At 50.7% G+C, this 26,579-nt stretch overlaps 2 protein-coding genes across 2 annotated transcripts; both read left to right on the top strand.

The window, feature by feature from the left end:
• Nucleotides 1-2,701: 2,701 nt before the first annotated feature.
• On the top strand, nucleotides 2,702-3,643 carry MYCGRDRAFT_64849 (uncharacterized protein; the record flags this gene model as incomplete). The annotated part of the gene is made up of 2 exons (XM_003847129.1): nucleotides 2,702-3,130; nucleotides 3,238-3,643. The coding sequence occupies 2 exons, from the start codon at nucleotides 2,892-2,894 to the stop codon at nucleotides 3,509-3,511; spliced, it is 513 nt and encodes a 170-aa protein (XP_003847177.1).
• Nucleotides 3,644-14,343: 10,700 nt separating this feature from the next.
• MYCGRDRAFT_97843 (uncharacterized protein) lies at nucleotides 14,344-14,883 on the top strand (the record flags this gene model as incomplete). Its single annotated transcript, XM_003847130.1, has 1 exon — nucleotides 14,344-14,883. One exon carries the CDS (start codon nucleotides 14,344-14,346, stop codon nucleotides 14,881-14,883), a length of 540 nt encoding a protein of 179 aa, XP_003847178.1.
• Between the last annotated feature and the right edge of the window lie 11,696 nt (nucleotides 14,884-26,579).

Raw genomic sequence — 26,579 nt, 5'->3', positions numbered from 1 at the left:
GATTCGCGTGAAGACAAGGAACAGCTCGTTGCAGTCTCGCCTACCGAACCCGCCACCCGTGCGCGAAGGGTCGATACTTGGAAACAGTTCGATTTTGCGGAGACTGAGGTCGAGATTGCGCATTAGATTTCATGATTGATCTTGCTGCTCGTTGATGGATTGATGGAGTGCTAAGGAGTAATGAGATGAGGGCTTGAAATCAAGGCTCGTTGGAACGGAGGAGGATGAAGACAGTCTCCTCAAGCGAATCTAGGCGATGGATAGAGGATGGGGCAGTCTCCTCAAGCAAATCCAGGCTTTCTGTAGTCGTCCTTGCTTGTTGAACGAGAGACATGCAAAGGATGAGAAAGGATAGAAAATCTCAGCAGGAGGCTGAACGGAAGAGCTCGCGGGCGAGAGGAGGAGACATCTTGATGATTGCCACGATTTACTTGAGCGGCTCAATGTGGCCGAAATGGTGTGTCAGGACCTGGAACTGAGATCAAATGCCTCGACCACACAAACAAGCTGAAGGCGGATCGTGCGGTGCTGGCCGAGATACTTATGCCGGTCTGTGGATAGAGGTCTTCTGCAGGCCTCAGACGTCTTCGCGCGGTTGTCTCGATGTTCCGCTGATTGTTCGTCCTCCTCCTCTCTTAAAGATCTCGATATTGAGCGTGCGAGCTCTGGCTGTCCATCCTCTGATTCTATCTCATCATTCCTACAAGATCCCAGCGGATGCGTGCTTACTCAATTTGCTGCGCGAGACCAATTGAGGCGGCGCTGTACTGTGTTGGAGATCGTGCGCGGTGTCGAATCGTAGTCTCGAGGCTCCTCGGTTTGAACTCGTCGCCCGGTTGGGAGCTTCGGCCAGTTGCTAGCACTAATGGGACTTCATCTTCCTCATCGAATTGGTTGTCAGACCCATCGCTTCACCCTCCGTGTCAGCCTCATCCCGCGCACCGGTTCCTTTCTGCCCGATGTGACTTTTTCATCCCCGATGCCTCTGCTTGTGCGCTTCACTCTCCCGATCCGCCGCTAGCATTTTGCGCATTTGCGGCAGCACAAGCTCGACCACGACCGCATCATGTAATAGTGTGTGTGCGCACGACGAGGATCGATATCGAGTACAGCGGGCGCCGGCGAGGGGTTGGAGGCCGGTGAGAAGCTCTTCACTACAGGGTGCCTAGAGACGGGAGGGAGGAAGGGAAGCGATCGAGGCCAGGTATTAACTCACCCTTGCGGGAGGGATTAAAGACGTGTCTGAAGTCAGCAGAGTTTGACTATCCAGTTTCCCGTGACGGCAAAGAGTGCGAGAGCAAAGGAGTCGCGAGCACATCAAGTTGTCTAATCCTTCCCAAGTCCGATGATGCTTAATGCCGGCAGGCGGTATGCTCGATGCCGGTGCGCGGTGGGATTGTCGTGTACGGCGAGTATGCTGGCCTGAATGTGGTGCTGCAACAAAGTATTGCGACACCCGGAGGTGCTGGAACAAATTATCGCGACACCCTGTAGTGCTGCAACAAACTTGATTAATACTATTAAATTTCCATCAAATTCCGATTCAATTGTTCCGCTCCCCTACCGTCTTCGCCGCATCCCTCCACGTATACCTGCGGTGCTGCAACAAAGTATTGCGGCACCTGGAGGTGCTAGAACAAATTATCGCGACACCCTGTAGTGCTGCAACAAATTATCGCGACACCCTGTAGTGCTACAACAAACTTGATCAATCCCATCAAATTCCAATCAAATTCCGATCAAATTTCTTCGCCGCATCCCTCCACTTCTCCCCGTCACTTCGCGCCTGCTTAACCGCATGCTCGAGACTGGCCACGATCCGCCGGAGAACTTGCTCCAACTCTCCCACCAACCTCTTGTCTCCCTTCTCCCGTGCCGCGTTTCCGACCCTCACATTGCGACAACTGTACCATCACTCCGAGATGCTGCAACAAAAACTTCGGAAACGTCCCACCGACCGCGCCGCGACCATTACCATCACTACGAAATACCCACCCCATCTGCGAAACAACTACACCCACCGCTCACGACTCCTCACGCATGAGCCAGCCTACGAATTGCCGCGAACATGGCGCGCACGAGACGCCGCCGAACCTCAAGCGAACGCCCTTCTTCAGTCGAACAAGTCGACCGCCATGCAGAGATTCGGCTGCTACTCGACAGAGAGGCGGCGGAAAATGACACGGACAACGATGCGACGGTCGCGCGGGTACAACGACAGGCGTTGAGCGCGCCTCACAGTCCACTTGTCATCCTCCGCGCGTGGTGGTGGGAAAAGGCAACGAGAGAGGAAACCGGCACCAAGTACTGGGCGACTAGCGATGTGATTGACAAGCTGGCCGTGAAACATGTGACGCGGCTGGAGGAGCTTCTCGGCGGAGATGCAAAGGCGGGCTGGGCCAAAGCCGCGAAGACATTTGCTGAATGCATGGGTTGGTCGAAGTTTCCGAAACTACACATCTACGCTATGTTTGGCGATATGCTCCGCAGTCGCCAGTTTCTGGACTGCACGAGGGAGCTAATTGGTTTGTTGAAGTCGCGCAAGAAGGCAGTGTGTCGACTGAGGGCTGTGCGGGAGGAGAGGAGGGCAGGCCAGAGGAAGGGGCGCAATGTCAATTCGAAAGCGGATTGGGTGGCGGGTGATGCGAAGGCGGCGTTGGATGCGTTCAAAGCTGAAACGTCAAAAGCAGCTGATGCCACGGATGAAGAGGAGAACAACGACGATTCGAGGGTGGACACGGATGGAGAGGAGAACAACGACGACTCGAGGGTAGACACGGATGGAGAGGAGAACAACGACGACTCGAGGGTGGACACGGATGAAGAGGAGAGCAACGACGACTCGAGGGTGGACACGGATGAAGAGGAGAGCAACGAAGACTCGGGCGTAGATGAGACGGCCGAGAAAGAAGACGGAGAGAATACAGAGGACAATGGGTTCGAGACACGAGGAGACGAAGACGATGGACATGGAAGCGAAGCGTCGGTTGAGTGTGAGCAGGGTCGTGGTGGTGGGGAGGCTCTGCTGGACCAATCCTCCTTCAACGGCCTGGATGATGGTGCAGAGGGCGCAAGATCAGAATCAGAATCGCCGCACTGGTCGGAAATCCCGCAGGACGTCCCGCACGAGGTAAGTACGTCTTGCCCCGCCATTCATTAGAAAGACGGGAACTACCTTACAACATTGTCAATCACGACTTGCTTGACAAATCCCATACTGACTGCCCTGCCACTCAGTCGACCCTCACATCTCGCGCGAAGTGCACCACCACCTCTGCCGCCTTCACAGCCGTCTCCTCTCCGAAGCCAGCGAGTCCCTTCATCAAAATTGACGCCTCCTCTCCGAAGCCAGACAACATCTGCGCCATCAACCTCAACGCCATTCCCTCCACCGCGAACGACTCGAGCTCTCGCACGGCCGACATGCGCAAGCGCGAGCTGGGCAGCATGTCCGACGATCAGCCCAACGCCAAGCGACGGCTCGGCCAGCAACTACAAATTGCCTCTGTAGCAACTCCTCCGCCGCAACGACGAGACCTCGACTCGTGGCTGACCGCCGTGTCAGCGGGAAGAGTAGGCGAAGAAGTGGGCGGCGATGAAGAGCGAGCCGAGGACGATTTCAAGGTCTTGCATCGTGACCTGCAAGACACCACCGCAAGACCCCACGCCAGCCGCACCTGCATTATATACTACAACGGAGATGAAAGAGCTGCCGCTGCATACGTGGATCATCGGACCAACACTCCAGCCTGGCAGACGTATGTCCCGGTCGGAAGCACTGTCAAGGTGAACGCATTTGCAGACGTCATTTCCCGCGAGTTCGACGGACAATCCACGATACTGGACTTCACACCTGCATGCACTAGTACTACCGACTGGTCACTGGTTGCCGTACTGACATGCCTGTGCATGCATCGTCCGATTCCAGACGGTGCCGCCGCGTACCCACCGATTTGGCAATATGCACTGAGGACGTTGGTCGCTGATCCCGAAGCTGTTGATCTCGACACCCACAGTGCTATCGCGACGGTCACGGACGTGTTGCCATCTGGTGATGCGGTCTCGGAAAGCGTCTCCCCCCAACCATACAGTCGATTTGAGAGCGCACACGTTCTTCGTACCCAGGCGATTCGCAAGGCCTTGAAAGAGAAGATCGCCTTGGCCAAGGCCCTCCTCGTTGATGCCGCTCTCATCGCTTCCCTTGCTTCTGTCGCACTGGACCGACTCGGACCTGGTGACGACTCTGACAACGTCGGATCTATTCAACAGCAGATCGACTGTCACAAAGCATCACTCAAGGCCCAGCGCGATCTCGTCAAGCAGTCCGCAAGAAATCAACTCGCTAGGATGGAGGTCAGCCGTCTCGAGGCGCTGGTGAACGTTCTCGAAAAGAGTCTCGAAGCACAACCGGTTAGCATCCCGGGCATCAACTCTTTGCGGGTTGTCCAGCGGCATATGCAGCATCTGGCTGGATTCATCGCCGCCCGGGAAATTGAGTATACTGGGGAGCTGTCGTTGAACGACTGAGTCGCGAGCGCCGGACGACTGGTCGAAGCAGCTGTTTGCGGGAGGAAAGGGATGATGGATTCGAAGCAGAGCATGCATAAAATTTGTCGATAGACAATCCGATTCGGAGTCCAGGGTGCATTCCGAAAAGGAACCATACTTATAACTCTATGGGTAGAGTATCGATGCTGCTACGTAGAGACGGAGCAGAGTTCAGAATTCTCTTCTACTCCACGTTATCACTACAAGGCGTGCAATAAGTCAAATGTTGAGATGTAAGACGCTCCGACTTGAACCTGCAGAAGAAGCTATATGTGAGCAGGAGCTCGCCCCGATGCAACGACCGAACACTTTCTAATAAACGTGTCCCGCTGCTCTCGGCAAGGAGGAACACGTGGAGGCCCTTCGACCTTGTAGCTCTAACACGTGCCCGTAAGCTCCATAACATTCTTTCTTAAGAAGCGAGAAACTCCACTCCACCATGTCCGCCAGCTTTATCGCGCTTCACGCCTCCTCTCCTACCTACGATGATCGTACCCATGCCTCCGGACCGCCGCCTCTTCACCGCATTGACCTTAAGAATGCATTGCATAGCAGAGTCTGTCTCACGAATAGGACACCCTGCGGAGGTGCTATCGAGAAGGCCTTTAACAATTGGCAGTGAGATGCAAGAAACTCAGTATCACCGACGCGACTTCTTGCTCGGCCTTACATCCACGACCTTTACTTTCACAATCGTCCATCGATATGTGCTTCGCAGGACAAGATTCTGGTGGAGACATTCTCCAAGACGCCGGCTTTGAACGAAGAGAATGATGGAAATGCTCCGCCTTCGCAGCAAGAAATCGACTTGGCTAAGAAGGCTCCGACGAGAAGAGCGAGCAAATCATACGCGAAAGGTCAAGGTCATGGACATCTAGCGTATCAACGAGACGGGGACCATTCAGCTCAACACAATCTGGAAACTCTTCGAGCGGGAAAAAGATCAAGAAGAGGAAGTCAATCGCACTACAGCCAAGCCCAGCTCCCACTACAAGAGTTCCTCGACCCTCAAGCCTCGTCCGCTCGCAGCGACAAATACCGCCTTCCGAGCGATCTTCAGTCCTTGCGAGATTTCACATACGCCTTCACACACGCCTTCGCATGGCTCGATAGCCGAACTCAGCCCTTCCCAGTCTACCAGAGGCAGCGCCCACGGCTCCAGCACCGGAAATACCACCTGAACCTCCATCAAAATACCTTGGTTACACCGACTCGCAGAGTCTTCATCTCGTGTAACGACAACAACTTCCATTTCTCGCAGTCACCGCTTGCGACCCTCATCCCGAGCATCATCAAAAGCCCTTGGCATCGACCAGACCACCATTCCTAGCCTCGGAAGAGCACGATTATACTAACCCCTTGCCTCCCACTATGTCTTTGAAGGTACGGAGGTACGCTGGAGCTCGCTGCGGCCAACGACCGCATGAAGAACTTGGGGCAAGAACTGCGTGGATACAGGATTGGACTCGCTCGTGCACAAGCAATTCTGCCGCCTTTACCAGACCGGCATTACCGCCGCTTAAAGAAACGTTGTCAAAGCTACAATGCTTCGAGCCCTGTCGCACGGCAACCTACAACATTAACATCCGCATATAATTGTCTGCACGAACAGAAGCCAGATTCTCCTCTACAATTTATGGCGCTCCCTACACGGCGCTCGCATAAGACTGTAGTAGTACACGAAGACGAAGGTTTCGCGAAAGGACGACTAGACGACACCGAGGAAGTAGAACTCGGACGAAAGTAGTGGTACTATGTCCGACGACGAGCAGGGAGACATCGACGACTCCGTGCTCCACGCTATAGACCACTAGGAGCAGACCTTTAAGAACATTAGCTAACGATATCGACTAATCAACCGCATTAGCGAAGGTACCTTCTCGACGGTCTACGAAGCCGCAGACTTACGATACGATCATCGATCGCTTCCGACGAAGCTATTAATTGGACATCCATCTCTTGTCCTTCCGAAGAAGCCTACGCTAGAGGTAATCGCGATACTTACTTTCGCTTGCGACTGTCTGCGCGATCTAGAGAGCCTCGCAAGACCGCATTCCGGCAACATTAGTTTCACGTGCTTACGGAGGGTCCTCGGCATCCTTCAGGACGACGCATCCCCTGACTTTAACACCGACAGCAGCCACATCTGTTCTACCAACTGCCAGATTTACCGCCATCCGTAGCTCCTTCAACGACTGCCCTGAATACCACGTCTCTCGACCGCAGCTCCTGCACGACTGCGCTGGATCCCATCTTCACCGACGTCCGCAGCTCCTTGACGACTGCGCTGGATCCACGACTCCTCGTGCCTCATACGCACGACCGCATGGCCACTCAACCGCAGCTTCTTCAGACTGCGACGGATTCGCGACTTCTCGATCGCTAGCTGCACGGCCACCAGCTTCACCCCACGACCACACCGCCTTACCGCCTTACCGAATACTCGCAAAAGTAGGATTATCGGCATAGATACAATCGCCTCGCTCTCACGGCTGAGTCACGGAAAAACCCAGGAATGAATGCGCAAAGATGTGATTTTCTGATCAGGTAAAAGGCTGGGCTGGGAAATGGCAGGAGTCCAGACTAGCAGTGAAAGTCACTTGAGAGTCAGCAGAGACGGGGAGGCCTTCTTAAGCACCCGCTGCAAAGAGAGCTGAGTTGATAAAAAAAAGCGGGGTAGTGACGTAGACGCGTGCAGGCGCGTCTCCCCATTCCGAACTTTTTCCAACGACTTTCAACTTTCGACCATTTAAACAAACAAACAAATATGTAGCGATCCATCGAGCACCAACTACAAACCCGCGTAGAAGCACTAGAGGCGGAGGTTAAGGACCTGCGCATAATAATAGCATACGTACGTTTAATCGTTGCGGTAACTAATCCCGATAGACTTTACTAATTTATTATCCGGTAGATACTTTAAGTCCTTCCCGAGGCTATCTTACCTACCTCTACCCTACGTACCGAAAACATCTTACCTACCTCTATACTACGTGCCGATAACATCTTACCTACCTCTACCCTATATGCCGGCGCCGTCTTACCTACCTCTACCCTACGTCCCGACGGAGTAGCGGCGCTATCGGATACTAGCTCTCCTACTACGATTAAGTAAGAACCCGCCGTCGAGACTCCGCGTAAGGCTACTACGTTTATACGGAGCATAGGTACGATTAACGCCGACGGGATAAGTAGTAGTCCTGTTCGTAGATACTAAAAAGAGATTACTTATAGGATAATAAGAATAAGTAGATACGGAGGAGGGAAAATGTACGGTATCGCTTTATTATAGGTCTATCCTAGGCGAGCAACAAATAGAGGAAGCTTATAGCCTTAGACGTCCGGAGAGATAATCGTTAGCTCGAAGCTCGGAACGGTGCGCTAAGTGTACTAGTCTTCTCCGCCGTATATATTAATACCTACTATTGCCTCTCCGCCGCATACGCTAAAATCTACTATTACTTCTCTTTCTAAAAGTCTGCTACATTATCTTGCTTCGCTTTCGGGCAGCGAGGTTAGCGGTATGTTTAAGGTTATATACTCTATAGTAGGTAACTCTATAATTAAGTTAGTCTAGCCGACAGCGAGGTTAGCGATAGCGAAGGCGCATATAACAAATCCGCGTTCCGAATCCTTTATACGCTACGACGCTAAATTATCCGAGCTATATTTCTATACGAACACGATACGCTAAGCTTTTAGGAACCGGAAGGGAAACTATAGCTTCGGCGGGCGGGCTATAAACCGCTATTTTTAGTACGTCTACTCGAGCATCTTACTAGAGACGATAGCACCGCTAGCTACCCGGGAGTATAGAGCGGTATAGAAGACGAAGAGGAAGTAGGGGCGGGAGGTAGAGGGGTATAGTAAAGTAGATACCTTAGTAGGAGGACACTAGAGTGCTACGGCTACGCGATTCGACGATAGTTAGGATAATAACAATATACTCGAGCTAGCCGACGAGGGTACGAAGCGGCGTAGAAGTTACTACTCGTATTATCGTAACTATATATACTAAGGTATTACCGCGGTCTTTCCTTACTATCTAATTATACTAGAAGCGGAACAAATTACGCTACGAGCGGAGTAGTAACTCTTACGGAACGGAGTAGGTCTAGCGCCGGAAGCTCCCTATTCTCTCCGGAGCCTAGCCTTTTCCTTCGAATTTATAAGCGCTCGGGAAGCATTTCTACGGCAGTCTATAGAATTAAGGCATATTTCGCTAAGCGACACGATAATCGTTTATGCTAATAGGGCAAGGTCTTAGGCATACTATGTCCGACGTATCGGAGGATTCGATCCGTAGACTTTAGCACTACTAGTAAGCTTATTAGTATAGAATATTATTAGCATAGCTAGTATTAGTAATGCTATTAGTTATTAGCATTGCTAATAGTACTAATAGCTAGTATTAGTAGAGGGGGTTATACTATACTAATGCTATGTCGAGATGCTAATACTAATAAGGGTATTGTTAATATAAGGGGTGTTATTATATAACATAGTAGACTCTATACCTACGTATATATTAGTAGTTAATTATTAATTGTATTATTATTGCTATTACTACTATTACTATTACTATCTTACCGTTACTATATTCTCGCTCCTTCGAAGGAAGCCTATAACCGATAACATTACCCTTAATGTCGCTAACCCTCGTTACGACCGAACCCTCTATAAGGACACCTTCTTAATTAAGGACGTCGAATATACTCGTTATGTAGCTATAGCTACGCCGAGTAATAAGAGTAGGAGAGGGAAGTCTACTATATAGAAGGCTAGTAAGCTAGTATTGTCGTTAAGAGACTCGAAGAAGTACTTCTATTGCTACTACTACGAGGTTAGCGGAGGTAAGCAGACCTTACTATATTGTAATAACGGTAATAGTAGTACTTTAAACTACTTACTTTATAAACACTAGCTCGATAGAGCTACTAGTAAGCGTATTATTAGTACTACCGGATTAATCGAGTCGTCCTTCGATAGCGGTATAGTTTATTAATAGCTTACTAAGGACTATACTATTACTAAGTTTAAAGACCTCCTCGTTCGCTAGATAGTATATTACTATGTCGCCTTCCGAATAGTCGAGAACTAGTACTTCCGCGATCTTATTACCTTCCTTAACTCCTTAATAGGCTCTTTCTTACTACGTACGGCGTCGACGATTCGAGGGTAGATAATAGATACGTATACGAAGGAGAAGGCGGCGGTATAGCGAGAGCTAAGGGACTCGATTAGTAATATATATCTCTCGTTCGATAGCTAGACCTCGCTAAATAACTACTCGATCCTTAGCGTCTTCGCTTACTTCGTCGATAGTAGAGGTAACCGTAGAACGAGGCTACTAGCCTTTAGAAGGACCTATAGTACGAAGTTAGCTAAGAACGAGGCGGCCGCTCTTATAGAAGTTATCGAGGAATATAGCCTTTAAAAGCGGCTCGGATACTTTATGTGCGATAATATTAGTACTAACGATACTATAATCGACCTTCTTCTTAAGTAGCTCTACCTAGGATAGACCGCCGTATAGCGGACTACTTATAGACTACGCTACCTTAGCTACGTTACGAATCTATATACGAGGGCGTTGTTGCTCGGCGCTAGAGCTAGTAAGGCGTTAGCGGCTCTCGAGGCTAAGGTTAAGAAGGGCGCGGTCGACGTAGTAGAGGCATTCTAGAGCGAGAAAGGGCCGGTTAGTATACTATATAATACGGTGCGGTTTATTCGAGGATTACCGTAGAGGATTAAGCGATTCGTAGGTGTTGTTGTTAGTAGAGTTTTAGAGCAATTCGACAAGCTAAAGGTAAGTTTCTAAAATAACGCTATACTAGCTAATTTCCGAATTTATAATTAGCCCCCGTACGCGGCCCGTATAAGGGACTTTCCGCTGCCGCGCTTCCCGTAACCCTTAATCTTTAACCTTATTTCTTACACCTTCCTTAATACCTTACTAACTACCTTCTTAGCTTATCTAAGATAACGACATACGCTAGAACTCTACCTACTACATAATTACGAGGGCTCTCGAGCTATAAGAGAGGATTAAGAGGTTTATAAAGGGCTAGCTAAAGGAACATAAGTAGGAGAAGGCTCTTAAGGACAACCGGCTAAAGCTATAGTAATAGAAGTAGCTCGATCGCATTTACGATGCCCTTAAGACGTTCGAGGTAGCTACTATAGACTCGTAAGGCAATTAGCGCAACCTATTCGACTAGTATCCGACTATTAGCTTTATCCTAGACACTATCGACAACTTTAAGACCGAGTTTGTAGAGGAGCTAGTCTACGACAAGTCCTTCGAATATATCTTAGGCTACTATAACTACGCGTAGAAGAAGACTAAGAAGTACTACACCCTATATAACAAGACACTAATACTCTTTACCGCTGTCTACCTTAACCCTTTAATAAAGAAGTAGTAGTTTAATAGTTAATAGTAATAGCCGGAGTAGGCTAGATAGAGCGATATAGTTTATAAGTAAGTACTAGAGCTCTAGAGCGAATATAAGGGTGTAACCGCTACTCTATTATATACAACAACACCTATAGTGCTAACTAAGGATAGTATAGATAGCCGTCTACGTAAATTTAAGCGGCTTAAGACAACTTACTAGCCTTCTACTACCCTCGTCGACGAGCTTAAGGAGTATCTAACGACTAATCTATTGCTAGACCCTTAGTAGATAAGCGGTAAATACAACAAGGCTATTCCTACGTTCGATTACTTATAATACTAGTACTACCGTCGACAATAATAGCTAAACCTCTTACGTATAGCATTCGACTACCTCTTAATCCCCTTAATAAGCGACAACCCTAAGAGGTCCTTTAGCGCTAGTAGAGACATAATAACCTACCGTCGTTTATAGCTTAGCGGCGACATTATTAAAGCCTATACCTTCCTTCGTAGTACATTTAGTCTACCGGTTAAGAAGAGAGCTAGTATTATAACACTAGCCTTTAATAATGTAGACGATGTTAAGGCTAATCTTAAGCAACAGCGCTAGCAACAGTCCTTCTAACACTTATTCGTATCGACGGAGGTAGACTTATAGAGTTAGGGTAAGGTTAATAGTTAATAGAGCCGTTTAATTCATCTACTATTTACAACACTACCTTCTAGCTCTTATTAGAATACCTTATTTGGACTGGCATGCTAATGGCATACTAATAACACTAATAGCTAGCATTGGCAGGGGGGGTTATACTATGCCAATCTATGCTAACAAGCTTACTAAGCACCACCCACCCGCAGTCGCAGTTAGGAGGATCCTCGTGTACAGAGCTTACGAGCCCACAAAGACTACCTAGAGATGACCATGTACTCGCCTAGGGATCAAGACTGGTCCCCGTGGGCACCTACTGTCGCTGGTTGGACATCGCTGAACTAGACGATCTGATAGCGCGATACGATTCTCTGGCTCCTAGCGTTGGCAACGAGAAAGACATGTCTCCTCCACTCGACCAAAACGCAGTTACCGCAATGGGGGAGTGGGATCTACTATCTCGCTCGTCTCGCAGGCACGCACCTCGGCCTGCTACTCTACCTTCGTCTGTACCAAATTCGACGGACGGGACGACTGCAGCGCTAAAAGTGATGACATTCACGGGTATTGTCCGCGCAATCACCGCGTGCAAGGCCACATAGCGCATGACTCTTGACAAGCCAAGACTCGACTGCACTCTTTGTTGCTTGCGAAGCCACAGTGCAGGTCGCATTGGCGCTGGCCGCTAAATCATCTCCAACACTCCATCGCATGCTCATCTCGCTCTCGGATCATCCGTGAAGACCAATCTTCGATGCGGAACGAGAATGCTTTCCCGCTGAATGGATTATTAGCGAGCTCCTCGAAGCGTGCGTTGATCGGCCAGGGCCTTCGTCTCTTGGACTGTTCTTGACGCCGGTGTCATGATCGTACAACGCCATCACCCGCCATAGTCGACAATACCCAAGTACCGCCCAATCAATCAAATCCCAATCAGCCCAATCATCCTCTTGGCGTATCATCCAACCCACTCCGCTTCCTCTTCAACAGCGAAAACGCAGTCAGTCATCAACACCGAACTGTCCACGCCCGCGCCTCCCTCCCACCGCCAAGCAACCCCCGCCGCCTTCTTCCCACCGAACAACGACCTCCCGTGGCCGATGAAACTCGAGGTCACGGAGGCTGCGCCACGTTGCTGAACGTCAGTGAGATGTCGCGTTGCGGTGTAGCGGGTTTCAAGGCATCTGTGATGGAGTTGTCCGTGGATCCGGTTCGCTGGAGTGCCGTTGCGGAGCGAGTGAGAGATTGGAGGGAGTCTACTGGCGGACTGTCGGCATGCACGACCTGCATATTGGCTTGCTGGACCTGTTGGAAAGGCGTGTGTCGTGGGTCCAATAGGTGGGCGGAAGCGCCAGCGAGGTTGTTGGGTTGTGTCGTGAAGGGAAGGTGGTATCTTGTCGGTGCTGCACACTGCTGTAGCATCACCGAGCTGAGGAATCAGAGCGTGGCCAGGGCAATGAAAGCGCGAGAAACACCTTTTAACTTCTTCCCCGACTGATGCAGCAAAGTTCGACTTCTTGAAGTTGGTCCTTCGATGCGACCATATCGATGTTTCAGAGCCACTCGACCGACGGCTAATTTTCCGCCATCCGCCCGGTGCTGGCGTCCGTGTGGAGCCTATGTCCAGGAGAGAGATTGGCCAAGGTCTGTCAATAACAATCCATCCACGTCCAAGCGAGCCCCGCTCAGTGCTCCAGCGTGGTCTCGTTCAGCAGGAGATGCGCAGTGGAAGACGGAAAAAACGAGTGATCTTCTGATTGCGGTACGAGATGTCGAATGATTCAACAGCGGAGTGGCGTGCCCTCGTCAGAGCTTGCTTATAGCGAAGTCTTGGACGATCTCTGAGATGATGGTGGGCGCAAGGTGGCGCATCCAACCTCCGAAGACAAGGGCGATGTCTTGGAATCGCTGACTGCGTACGACAAGCAGCTCGGATCTCGTGGGAAACACACCAGAGCGGCCTTGAACGATATGTCCTTGCTTGGAGACGTAAGCCAGAATATTGTGAGATGCTGGGCCAGTCACTGCAAGACTTGACGTGGTGGGCACTCTTTACTTCTTCGTTTTCACTTCTTCCTAGCGAAGGATATCTCCGTAGGCAGTCGCTGAAGCTGGCGACCACTGCACACCTTGCTATTGACCTCCACACCTCCCTCGAGCAGAAGCCAGATCGTCGAATTGGTCACTCTATAGATTGGGCGATGGGCATCGTAGTTGTTCTAAATGATGTGTGTCGGAAATAGCGCAGACAGTCGAATGCACGACTTCCAGTGATCGGTAAGTCCTCCAGGCTTTCTCGGCATCTTAATAGGACCATGAGGGAGGTAGACTTGAACAGGAGAGGGAGTCGACGACATCCGTATTAGAAGCCGCATTGCTTTGCACGTTGTTTGCTCCAGAGAAATGATTCTGGGCAACCAGACGTATGTCGGCGCAAGGTGCAGTCGTTGCGAAAAAGAAGACCTAGAGCGCTAGGTGCTGGGTGTGCAGCAATAGGAGAAGGATCTCTGTTGTTTCAGCGTTCCTCGGCATAGATGCTCGAGAAACGGACAAGCGCGAGGGACTCTGCGCCAGCGTACGAAGGAGGAACGGGACACGTCCTGGACGCCGACGCCTGTTGCTATAGTACTCCTAGCGCAAGTCTCAAGGCCGGTACTTCTCCAACTATCGAACCCTGTGCCACTCTGCTCCTATGTAGCTCGTACGACCACCTCTGAATACCCAGCAAGATCTCAAAATCACAATGAGTCCCTCCAACCGAGAAGTCAACGAACGCGCGCCTGCCATCCCATTTCGCATCTCGACTCCTGGAAAGCGAGCGATAAGAGCGATAGCCATTCCCGAGACTCCCTCGCGCGCGACCAACCCTTCGCAAGTCCGCATCAAATCTCCGAAGCGAGGCGCTGTATCGTCTCGACCTACTAGAATCCTTGTCGCAACACCGAGCAAGCTAGCAACATTATCCCAGCGACCAATCTTCTCTCCCTCTCCTCCTCGTCCTCAAGTCTTCGCGCTAGAGACTCCCTCCCGACTTCCCCGTCCGACACCGACACCGAAGAAAGCATCATCGATGCTGTTCGCGACTCCTACGAAACGTCCTGTCGGCAGAATAGCTGCAACGCCTCGACGAGTAGAAGAGGACGCAGATGATGTGAAGGAGAACGGGGTGGGAGGCGTGGACGGGGAAGAAGGGATCATGTCAGGAAGAGCAAAACGTCGTGCCGGAGAGGCGGGCAAGATGTTCGCATTCAGTCGCGCGATGAAGGAGGAGAAGAAGCAGTAGAAATCAAGCTTGTACGATATAACGGAAAACATTTATAACGGTAGAATTTCCATTCAGCCCCCATATCGTCCTGAAGGCGGAGCCGCTCTCTCGCCGGCATTAACGCGAGACTTCAACATCGCGCCGGGTATCGCAGACTCCGTAACTTGTTGTGGTCTTGCTAGTGATTGTCGTCGCGCTTCTCTCCTTCTAAAGCGTCTTATTGTCGAGGACGGGATAGAAAGACGTCCAGCTGCCGCGCCGAGTAAAAGGGATGGTTTACTCCGTTCCTAGCTCTAGGAGTAGAGTAGATGGCGGAGAGCTGCTGGGATAGCGTGCTAGGAAAGGAGCTAGCAGGATGGCCGGACGACACATAGCGAAGGTAGGGAGTTGCATCGCATCGCAATGCGATTCTCGAAACTTAGCGCTTTGTACTCCTCGTACTCGAGATTATGGCGTCGACAAGGGCGAAACTTCTGTGGTGTATGGCTCTATGCTTCTGCATATTCGCCGGCTTCGGGCTTGCGTTCGCCGCGTAGAAATCTAATGCTGCAAGTGCGGCTGCGACCAGCTATGCTGCAGCGCCTAGGGGAGCAACGCTCAATCTGCCAGCGGCTACTAATCCGAAGTCCGGCTCAGGATGCTAGAGACTGGAAATTCGAGAGAGATTGTAGAAGCTCTTCATGAGCTATGCCTTAACGCTCGGATTAGAGATCATCGTCGTTCATTTGCTGAAGCTGTGTGCGTTATCAAAACGATGAAGACTCGCCAAAGTTGAAGCAGCGGGATCAGCGGGCTCCCTCCTAGCCGAGAGTCATTACCTGACGCTGTGTGGGACCGAGCAAGAACGTATGGATGGGAGTTGGCGCCGACCTGAGCTGTCATGGTTGTTGAGGCCGTTCGGCGGGTGGTGCAGGCGCGAATGAGTGAAAATGAAATTAACTTCAATCGACGAGTAAAGGTCCGGTGGGGTGCTCTAAGCATTACCTCGACGACATTCTCAGGGCCAGAAATGTCTTGTGGTGAAGTATTAGCTAAGGTCGGCTACATCTGTCCTTTGGGCGGCCGGCAAAATTTGGTCGCGGAGTTCGACCGTGGTGCGCGGCGGAAGACATAGGCTGGCTCCGTGCAATGTCACCGGGCACCCAGTCTGTCTGGTTGTTCCGCCGCCGGTATATCAAGAAGTGTCCATATGCCTCCATGACGTGGAACTTCAGGTAAGACCGTGCTCGCTCGTAGACTGTGCTCAACGGTGTCCTTCAGTCCAGCGGATGGGTGGATTCATCGAATAGCCGGAGCTGGGGCTAGATCAACCGTCGTAGGTATAGTTCCGTTCCTTTAAGATAAGGCTAGGAAGTGTTCGCGTTCAACATTGGAACCAGGAGATCTTTGTAGCGGTTTACACAACACCAGACACTAGAACAATGTCTTCCTTTGTTGTTGTCCTTTCTCTCGGACCTCCACAGCAGGCCCCTCGTCCTCGAATTGCCATTTTTCTCTTCACAGTCCACATCCGGTGTAGCGCATCGGATGCCATCATTGCTATAGATAGCTGGAGGGATGGTTGTCTATAGAATGTCTGCTTAACTGAAGCACTGAGCTTCTCGGCATACGTGAGGAGTGATTCACGCTCTTTCTTGCCATCTCGATTCAGCTCCAGCTCGAGCACGTCCGCATCGTCGTCGCCAGTGCATCCAACTATGAGGACCTTGGCCGCGGCCACGAGGATAAGGATATGGCCGGCACAGTGCCGACGTCGCTTGATGGCGTCGAAGTGGAATCCTGCTGCGAGAGCGGTCATGCAGGTGTCATGGTCAGCTGCATTATCGCTACGAGAGTAGCCGATAGAGGTGTGAGGGATCGAGAACTGGCAGATGACAGATCATAGAACAGGTCGTTTCAGCAATTTTGACTCCATGATGAAGCTAGCAAGCGCAATGCCATTCTTTGGCATCTACTTGTCCATCAAGAATTGGAACAGTCTGATCGCTGTTGGGAGCAGGTCAGTAATCACGCTGAGGTAGCTGCCATATCCCAGAGGCATCCCAGGAGTGCGTGAAAGAGTGTGGTCCGTGTCTTAGGCACCAGTGGACAGAGGTCCGTTTGAAACATGTGGCCGATCAAAGCGTCGCTTCGAAGAATCCGATGTTGCGATAGGGATGGAGCAAGGAAGAATCGCTGATTATAAGATCGTAGAAAGAAATGCTCGAGGCAAGAGGGTAGACGAAGCAGCTCATCCGGCGCCGCCAGATGGAGCGGCGTGAGGAATGGGTGACCGTCGGCCTCGCATATCCCTCGCAGCACCGGTACTTTCTTTTGCCGCCTCAAACCTCGACTCTCACCGCAGCTGAACACTCTCCTCTGCCGCCCGGTGCTTTGACTTGGCACAGAGTTCCCATGCTCCATCGTCGGCCATTCCCTTCGATCCTTATCTTCATGTTCGTTTGACTCGATCCTGCCCATGCCGCCTTCGTCTATGCTCCTCGGTTTCCCAACAGGAAAACTGTCGTATGGATGACTATTTGCGATCGAGGGTGCGGGATCGTGCATTTTTGCGACACGCCATTTTGTTCCGCAACGACGATGTACTCATCGATGCTGACATCTGTTTGGCCACTGGAGGGGCTGCATTGGCAATCTCGGTTGACAGCTTCGCAATGCTACATATCGTGCGATCGAAAAGTTGACCGTCGAAAGTTGACTGTTAAAAGTTAACGGTTGGAAAAATCGACCGTCAAAAGTTGACGGTGTCAATATTTTTGACCCAGCTCACCAGGTCCCCACGATGATGCAGCTGAGGAGAATGTGGTGTGAATGCGGTGAAAGCTGTGAATTGCTCGTAGGCATTGGAGAGCACATCGGATCCAAGTCTTTGGACTCAGGACGGCATGAGAAAAAAGTGTCCGACAGGAACCGGCTCACTCTCTAATCTCCCTTCATGCCACGGCCGCCTCTCCCGGATCGTCGTTGTTGACGATGGCGACCAGAGTGAGTGGGAAGGTGTCTCTGAAGTGGAGCAGCCGGCCACTCAACCTTGCACATGTTTCAACGATCAAATATCACCGGTTGAAGCTGCCTCAATCCGTCGAGCTTCTCACCGCCTTGGAACAGACAGTCTTCCCTTTCCTTCTTTTCATTCCTTCCCCTGTCCTTCTCTTTATTCTCTTCCCTTTCCTTCTCTTCGTTCTCTTCCCTTTCCTTCTCTTCGTTCTCTTCCCTTTCCTTCTCTTCATTCTCTTCCCTTTCCTTCTCTCTACTCCATCCCAGCCCTTCCCTTCCCTTCCCTTCCCTTCCTTCCCTTGCCTTCCTTCCCTTGCCTTCCCTTTCATCCTGCTCTCCTCTTGGCTCCGTACCTTGCTCTGACTACAACGACATTAACACAGACTTTGTTGCTAAACAGGACACATGTTCCGAACGAGAGCTGGATCTCATAACAACGACAACTGCTGCCTCCGAACGACAACGAGCACCGCCTCCTTCATTAATCGTCCATCACTCCACTCACAATCCTCCCGACGAATCACTCTCCCGATGAAGACTCATCTTCCCCCGCGCCTCCGCCTCTACCGACCACGAACATCTATCCGGCTACGCCTCTACGAATGTCTCCGCATTCTCGGAGGTACCGACGACCATGGTCTGCGAGAACTGGAGTCTGTCGTGCTGGACTCTGTGCAATCTTCAAACCCCAAGCCGCCATCGCCGCCGCGGAGCCCGGAGAGTAGGTGGAAGAAGAGGAAGAGATCGAGAAGGAACGGATACTGAGCCCGAGCCGGCAGCAATACCGAGAAAGACAGCTTTTGATCGAGCTTATGCGGGACATGCAAATGCCTACGATCGCGGAAGATGAGACCTTTCCACGACGGACTTTTGACAGTAAGGGTAGACGTGCGATCCAGCCATCGTACCATAGCGCCGGAGTCGGAGGTCCTGATATTGGTCCCGAGGTCCCACACTTCGAGTTCAACAGCCAGCAATCCGAGCCCAAGGAAGTCTCTCCGCCTCCGATTGTGGATGAGGATCTGCTTCCGACTGTGAACCTGGAGACGAGCAGGAAGAGAAAGGGCAGTTCTTCGAATGTTGGGATGAAGTTACAGAAGACTTTGGGGGGGAGGATACATCGGAGCTGTCGGCATTTGCGGTCGAGCACAGCGACATGGTAGAGAGGCGCTGGATGGACGAGAACGGCCGTTGAGAGAGATTGTGCCGTCCATGATCGGCGGCGACATTGAGCGCTAGGGTAATTGGAAATGATCACTGTGCCGAGGAACATGTCATTCTTCCGTGTTCGTCCAGAAAGTCCGATATGTCACCGCTGGAGGTGAAGTTGCTATGCGGATACGGTGGCAGGATCGTTGAGCTGTGCGAGTCAATGGCTGGAATGCTGTTCTACCGCCTCGATGCAATTTAGACCGTGTCATTCCCGGCTATGCAGCTGATCTAATCCGCGTCTGTAGTATCAAAGGGTCACTGCTGTGTGCAGAGTCTGATGTGTCGAGAGCTCGGGGTGCAGAGTCCCATCGTCGGAGTTTGCCATGCGTCGGCTTCTGCTTAGTGAGGTGTATACCAGTGGTACCAGATTGCTGGCAGAGGCAGGGTTTTCTTTCGGAACGCCTGATGACGGACCTAGCAACGGGCATGAACATCACACCGCAACCCCGAGACATACGCCTCCCTCTATGCTTGAACCTAGCCCACTTCCCCATCTTTCCTTTTCGCCGCTTCTAATATTCTTCCTGCTCCTTATTCAAGCCCTTGGAGTGGAAGTTGTTCGAGGCGGTCGACAAACGGGCTGCGCTGGACGAAACAGCAGAAGTGGAAGCCATGGCGGTAGTAAAATGGAAAGAGGGTACACCTTAACGTGAGCTGTGGGATGTATGGGCCATGCATCAATCGGGTGGCGACATCGGTGATGTGAGGTCGGAATACGCCTCCGCCTGCCTTGTCCCCTCACAATTCTCCTTCACCATCTGTACGGGGCGCGTCCGACTTGTTTCGTGTAGATGGTGCGCAAAATGTACGGCCTTCTTGACATTGCGAGGATAGCGATGCCGGAGTGCGGCAGCAAGTTGGTTTAAAGCGATCCAGCCGGCGGTCGAAGATGGAGGACTTTCGTATTCGTCGAGATCCACCATGTCTGTTCGGACGTACATCGACTTCCAGCATCGAGAGATTTCTCTCGAAGAATTGTCGCAGCATGCCGTAGGTACATTGCGAAGGAGATCGTCAAACACCGCGGACATGGTGCCATCCTCCATCGCTTGTCTAGAACAAGCGCTATAACATCTACCGGAGCGACAGTGTTAGATGCGGTAGCCGCCGAAGTCTATCTGCCTCTCCTACGTCTCTTGCTGGGCCGCGGCCAAGCGCTCCGAGGTAGAAGTAGTCGTCTTGTCTGCGGCGGTCGACCTCTCGCGGCCGGCCTTAGTGTTCGGACTTCTCAGGTAGTCGGGCAGGTCGATACCGTACCGCTGGAAGAAATGTCTTCTAGCCTCCTCAGCGTCCCGGGGCGCCAAATTCTTGCAACTTTCTTGCCGTTTTCGATTGCCATGTTCATCAACCCAATGGGACTGTCTCCGGGCGGCTACGGCAGTGTCCAATCGAGGTAGAAATACGATCCAGTCGACCGGCTGTTCGAATGCTCCGGGACTGTCGGCTACTTTCCGTAGAGCTCTCAAACACTCGCACGAAAGCGCATCTTCGCCCAGATCACGGAGGATCTGAAATGGCCGTAGTTCACAGGGACAAGTGAAAACTCTGTCGAGCCTGCTCTCGATGTCACTTCGGGTTGTGGTTTTGATCTGTCCGTTGTTTCCTTTCCGCCGTTTTCGTGTCCTTGTGATCGCGCAATGCCGGGAGACTGTTTTATGCGTCGATGTCCTTGAAGCGGAGTAGGTAGTCGTTGTCTTGCGACCTCGACGCTGTCCACTTGTTCCGTGTGACGAAGAATGTGGAAAGTTTGCGATGACTAGCCAACACATCTCATGCACCCGACGCTGACGAGATATGCACGCTTAGTTCTACCGCCCTTTCAAAGACCCTCGACAACGCCAGCTTGCCAGCGACATTCGGCAATAACTACCTTTACGCAGCACATCCTCATCACCGGTCGCAGACCAGATGACGACCCAAGACGCTGAGCAATCGCAGTCCGGATATGAGGAGGCTCTCGCCGGCCGGCGGGCTTGATGCGCCAACGCTGCTACAGACATTGGCAGCGTCTTCTATGCCCGGGTCGAGGTTGCAAGTTATTGCTGACCGCATGTGCTTTTTACTTCGCTGGCTGTTGCTGCTAGGTGTAGGTGACAGCCTCAACGTGCCTGAGCCCGCTGGTGTCGCTTGGTGCAATCTTTGGAGCATGAACCGATGCTATCAAGCTGTGTCCACGAGACTCGCCTGACGACAGTAGCTGTAGATTTGCCTTCGCAAGCTTCACGACCGTGATGGCGTACCAGAGCGATAATTGAGGGAAGCTCAAATGATAGCGCCCCGTTCGTGAGTTTCCCTTACTACGTCGATTTCGTGATTCTGGCCTTTGGCGATATCGCTATATATCAACACACCACTATGCTGGTGTTACACTGTTGCCATAGTCGTCGTCGTCGTCGTCGTCGTCGCCAAGACGCTCTCGCACCACTATTAATCTTACGCCCTTACGCCCTTACGCCCTTAGCGATATACATACTACCATCGATCTTACGCCCTTAGCGTATATACACACGAACTCGCCGCCGCCCTCACGCTATCTTACTACTAATCTTACCGCGATCTCGCCATGCTACGCCCACCGCCGAATTACGACTACCTGCGTAAGGAGATTAAGGTTCTTCTTTAAGTCTTAGGCCTAACCTACAACGCCGTCCGAGCATAGATAAAAGAGCAGAAGGGCGTAGATATATCGCATGCTACGTTCGAGCGTATGATCGCTGCTTAGGGGATCACAACAAGACCACGTAGAGCTAATCTTAGTGCCTATAATAAGGAGCGGCTAAGGGCTCGGATTAAGGAGCTGTTCTAGGAATCAGACGAGGACGATGCTACATGCTATAAGATCCTTACTATTAATAGCTTTGCTCTCTCGAAGTAGCAGTTCGTAGAGCTAAGGAAGAGCATAGGATTGTACAGGAGGATTCTAAAGGATAACTAGCCATCCTATAATAAGATTATTAAGAGCGTGTTAGTCGGAGTAATTAAGGGTGGAGCGCTGGAAGATTACGGATACCGCAACCTCGCAAGGGAGATGCGGAACGAGTTTAAGCTAATCGGAAGGTTCGTGATTTCAGCTATCTTAGTGCTTATCTTAGTACTAACCGCTATATACAGGAACCGGATCTTTAAGATCGCCTATCGGATGAACTTAGCGCCGTTTGATGCATGCCGCATTAGTAAGCGAGTGAAGGTCCGCTCTTATCTTCTAAAGGCTAAGGGACCAAACTATATATAGTCGGTAGATGCCTATTGTAAGCTTGAACTCTTCGGCATTTAGATCTATTGCTGCATTAACGTGTATTTACGGAAGATTATATAGGCGTACGTCGGCACTATGGCTAAGACGAAGTTCTCGGTCTTTAGCTAGTATCTCGGTGCAGTAGATCAGCTCGGGTTCACTCTACAGGTAAGCCCTGTATCTATTAATCTCGGTGGACGTCTCGGTGGACATCTCGGTGCACAGGCTAACTTGTATACACAGATCCTGCGAGCTAACTATAGCGTGGAGACTCTAATAATAGCCGACGCCTACCTTTGCTTTTGTGAGAACTAAGAGGGCTATTAACTCCGTTTTAATAAAGCCTTTTGGTATACAACTAGCAAGGGCAATAACACTATTGAGCGTTTCTGGGGTCTTAGTGCATTAGCAGCGTTTAACCGGTAGCGTAACCTCTTTATTAAGCTCCGCAACAACCGTCTATATAACGAGGATTAGCGGGCTAACCGTGTGGCCTTCCTCGCTGTATATGTGCTAATTATGCGATACATAGTCTGGCTGTTCGTTAGCAGCTACAACCGACACCGCATTCGCAAGCACCCTAAGATTACTAGCCATGTTGCCGGTATTCCGAACACACTCTACGCATATCTAGAGTTAAAGGGGACCGAGAACTATAGCATCTACATTAACACTGCTTATCCTAAGATCCGACAAATAGTCCAAAACAAGGACGAATTCGGTGCGTATGCTATTAGCTAGGATCGCCGCTAAGATCTACCTAAGATCGTGCATGCCGCGTTACACCAGCGCTAATATGCTAATTAATTTATGCAGACCTTATATTATATCTTCCCCTAGCTACGATGTATTAGGTTAATTATACGCTTGTCGAAGGCGGCTTCCCTACTAAATTAGATAGTCGTAAGTAGGCTGCTAATGGCGAGAAGCTCTATGTTGTTGCATATCTCCACCTCCGCGCTGTAGCCGCTACTTACCTCGCCGCCGGTAGTAAGCTAGTGGAGTTTTAGAGGCCTGCACAGGGCGCTAGCCTGCAGCTAAGAGATCGCACAAGGGAGGTATTTGCAGCGAATAGCTTCCCTCTGTAAGATACAGAGTAGATTATGCTAAGATCGCGAGATAATAGGCCCTTAAATAAAAACTCTGCTCTCTCGCACCCTCTATCGTCTGCACCCTTACCCTCTATTTTCTCTATATCCTATACTATTTACACCTCTGACTACTTACACCTCTAACTATCTACCTCTAACTATCTACACACTCGAATAAACATGTAACAGCTCCGAACTATAGCTCCTAGACTATTTACCAAGTTCTGCACTAACGGCGGGGCCCTTTACGATATCGGACTTACCGAGAACTGTAGCAACTGCGGCTGCGACCCCCTAACGACCGAGATCGCTGCTAAGATCGCTACGCCGGTAAGAGATACTAGCGCTTATAAGGGCTACAACGTCTTCTACTCCGGTCGTGCTAATACCGTCCGATAGAGCACTTCTAAGAAGCACACTCGCCCTACTAATGCCGGCACTCGCGCTCTATTGCTTAGGTATGCCGCTTAAGCTAGAGCCGCCGCTCTTGCTATAGCCGGCAATAGTACACTACGATCTTCTAGTCCGGCTCTACCTCTAGCCTTAACTACTAAGCAGCAAGGCAACAAGCTATAAGAGCCTATCGTGTAGGAGGTTAGCCTCGCGTGTACTATGTATACGGTCGAAGTGGATACTACAACTGCGGTATATACCTACAGCCCTCGGAAGGAGCCCTTCGAGTGGACTAGCTAAGGCGTTGTTGCTAAGATAAACTCTAATCTTAGTGCCCTCTTAGCGAACATAAGAAAGGGCTACCTGCTTAAATACCTCCTTAAGGAGAGCGAGCATGCTCGCAAGCGTGTCGAACGCAACGCCTACTACGACTGCTTCCTTACTGTAAAATACAACAGCTTAAATTAGCATATTAGGCCTAGCGATAAGAGTACTGTATCGCAGGATCTCTACCGGATGCTAGCGCCCTTCCACCCTAACACTATAGTTAAGCTCGTTAAAGCTACTGTATATATTACGCTGCTTGTGAACGAACAGTACACCCGCAATCGCCGTAGAGGTTATCTTAATAAGATAGCCGAGAACGAGGCCTACCGGAAGTTTATAGGAAGCAGCAAATCCTAGAGACAAGCCGACCTTAATAAGAAGCGCGCTGCTGAGCTAGCTTACAAGGCGACCAAGGACGCTCTTAGAGCCGATCTTAACAAGGATCTTACTAAGACCGCCGCCGGCACCTCCGCCGGCACCTCCGCGGGCAAGGGCAAGGACACTAGCAATCCATAGGACGCTGCGTTTGCCGCAGCCCTTGCTCTTAAGACTAACGACAATAATCTCAGCGATAATCCTAACGCTAATCTCGATGCCGCGATCGCTAAATCCCTAAAGGTCAAGGCCGAGCCTGCTGCCGGTCCCTCGAGGGCTAGTAAGCGAGCTGCTAGTTCAGAGCTTCCGCAGCTATCCTTACTAGTAAGACATAACGACTCCATTATTATCCTTAACGACGTTAACGCCCCGTCCAGCTCGTACGATATAATAGCAGAGGCTAAGGCAGCTGTTGCTAGAAGAGAGAAGGAGAAGGCGGCCGAATCTAGCTTAGTAGCGCTACTACCGTCGCTACCACCGCCGCCGCTAGCACAGACGCTAGTTAAGGCAATAGCCATAGCATCTTTGACGTCCTCTAGAGCAGTTAATACGACAGCGACTCTACGATCTTCGTTAACTAAGCCGAAGAAGAAGAAGGATAGCATCTACGACCGTGTCCGCAAGCTATTAGCCGCTCCAAACCTTACGCTATTGCAAGAGCGCTCTAAGATACTAAATACGCCTGTTAAGCAGGAGCCGGAGGTAAAGATAGAGTTATCTATAGACGAGCCTATCGTCGGTAAGTCTGCGGTCGACGAGCCTGCCGCTGCCGCTGTGGAGGAGCATGTCGATAAGCCTGTCGTTAATAAGCCTATCGTTAATAAGTCGGTAGAGCAGGAGAGCAATAGACCGAGACGCAGTAGTAGGAAGAGGATTACGTCGGAGAAGAAGAGGGCTGAGAGCGAATCTTAGTGTAATCTTAGTGCGTTTCTCGGTGTGGTATACAGCAAGGGCAGCATATATAAAGGAAGCAGACATAATAGAAGCATATACAGAGGAAACTTAGGTATTATTTGGCAGCTCGAGAGCCGATCTTACCGTATCTTAGTGCGTTTCTTACCTATTTGCCCTCTAACTTCGCTAAACGCCGCTTAATCGCAGCATCCTTCTCCTCTAACGCCTCTCTTACCGTTGTTAATTCCTCCTAGTTTAGCTTATAGCTCGCTAACAAATCTACCTACTAATCTTTGAGGAGTTTAATCTTACTTACGAGTCCCTTAATCTTAGCGCTATAGCTACCTTTAAGGAGTTCGATCTTACTTAGTAGTGCCTTGCCCTTGTTCTCTAGCTCTAAATTCGCATCCGTTAACAGCTTAATATTATCCTCTATTGCTACTATCTTTACCTCTATATCTGCTATTATTCCTCTACTAGTAGCATCCTTAACAGCAGGCTCTGCTCCCTTATTAACTAGCTTGCTAGCACCGCAGTTAGCCTTGCTACGGCTAAAGCAATATCCGTAAGTCGTCTTGTACGTCACAATGTCCTTATATGCGCGACACACGTAGCCTGCTCGCTTATAGAGTCTGTACTCGGTGAACGCTGGCAATCCTGAAACGGGATAATTAGCTGAGATCGCACTAGGATATGCCGAGATCTCCTAGCTTAAACTTACCTTCGTCCGTCTCCTACACTCGACCTGCATAATTGTAGCGGTTAAGCGTCTAACGACCGCTTCGACGCACAGCGGCGTCTGCTAATTGCGCCTTAGTAAGAGCTTCGGTCTATGCCTTAACGCTAATGTACTACGGAGCGAACTAATCTATTGTAGTCGGCATGCGGAAGGCTTGGAGATCTGTAGGCAGCGATAAGGTTGCTGGCGGCGGTGTTAGAGTTGGAGGGTCGCTATTAGACGGAGGATTATTAACATCTCGCATTAGTGTATCGTCGCGCTCGATCGGCAGGCCTTGCGATTCGAGCCTGGCTTTTTTAACAGCTTCGCCTTGTAGTGTGTTCTAAGTAGTGAAGGCTATTGTATTATAAGCGAGAGCGAGAGCGGCAGAGATTAGTAGTAGTGGTGGTAATGTTAGTGTTCGAGAGAGAGAGAAACGACCGCGGAAGGGGATATTTAAACCTACCAAACG

This window comes from Zymoseptoria tritici, chromosome 17, assembly GCF_000219625.1.
Source record: "Zymoseptoria tritici IPO323 chromosome 17, whole genome shotgun sequence".
NCBI classification, from domain to species: Eukaryota; Fungi; Ascomycota; class Dothideomycetes; order Mycosphaerellales; family Mycosphaerellaceae; genus Zymoseptoria; species Zymoseptoria tritici.
The sequence above is the reverse complement of the archived record's forward strand: the minus strand, read 5'-3'. Positions and strand labels throughout refer to the sequence as shown.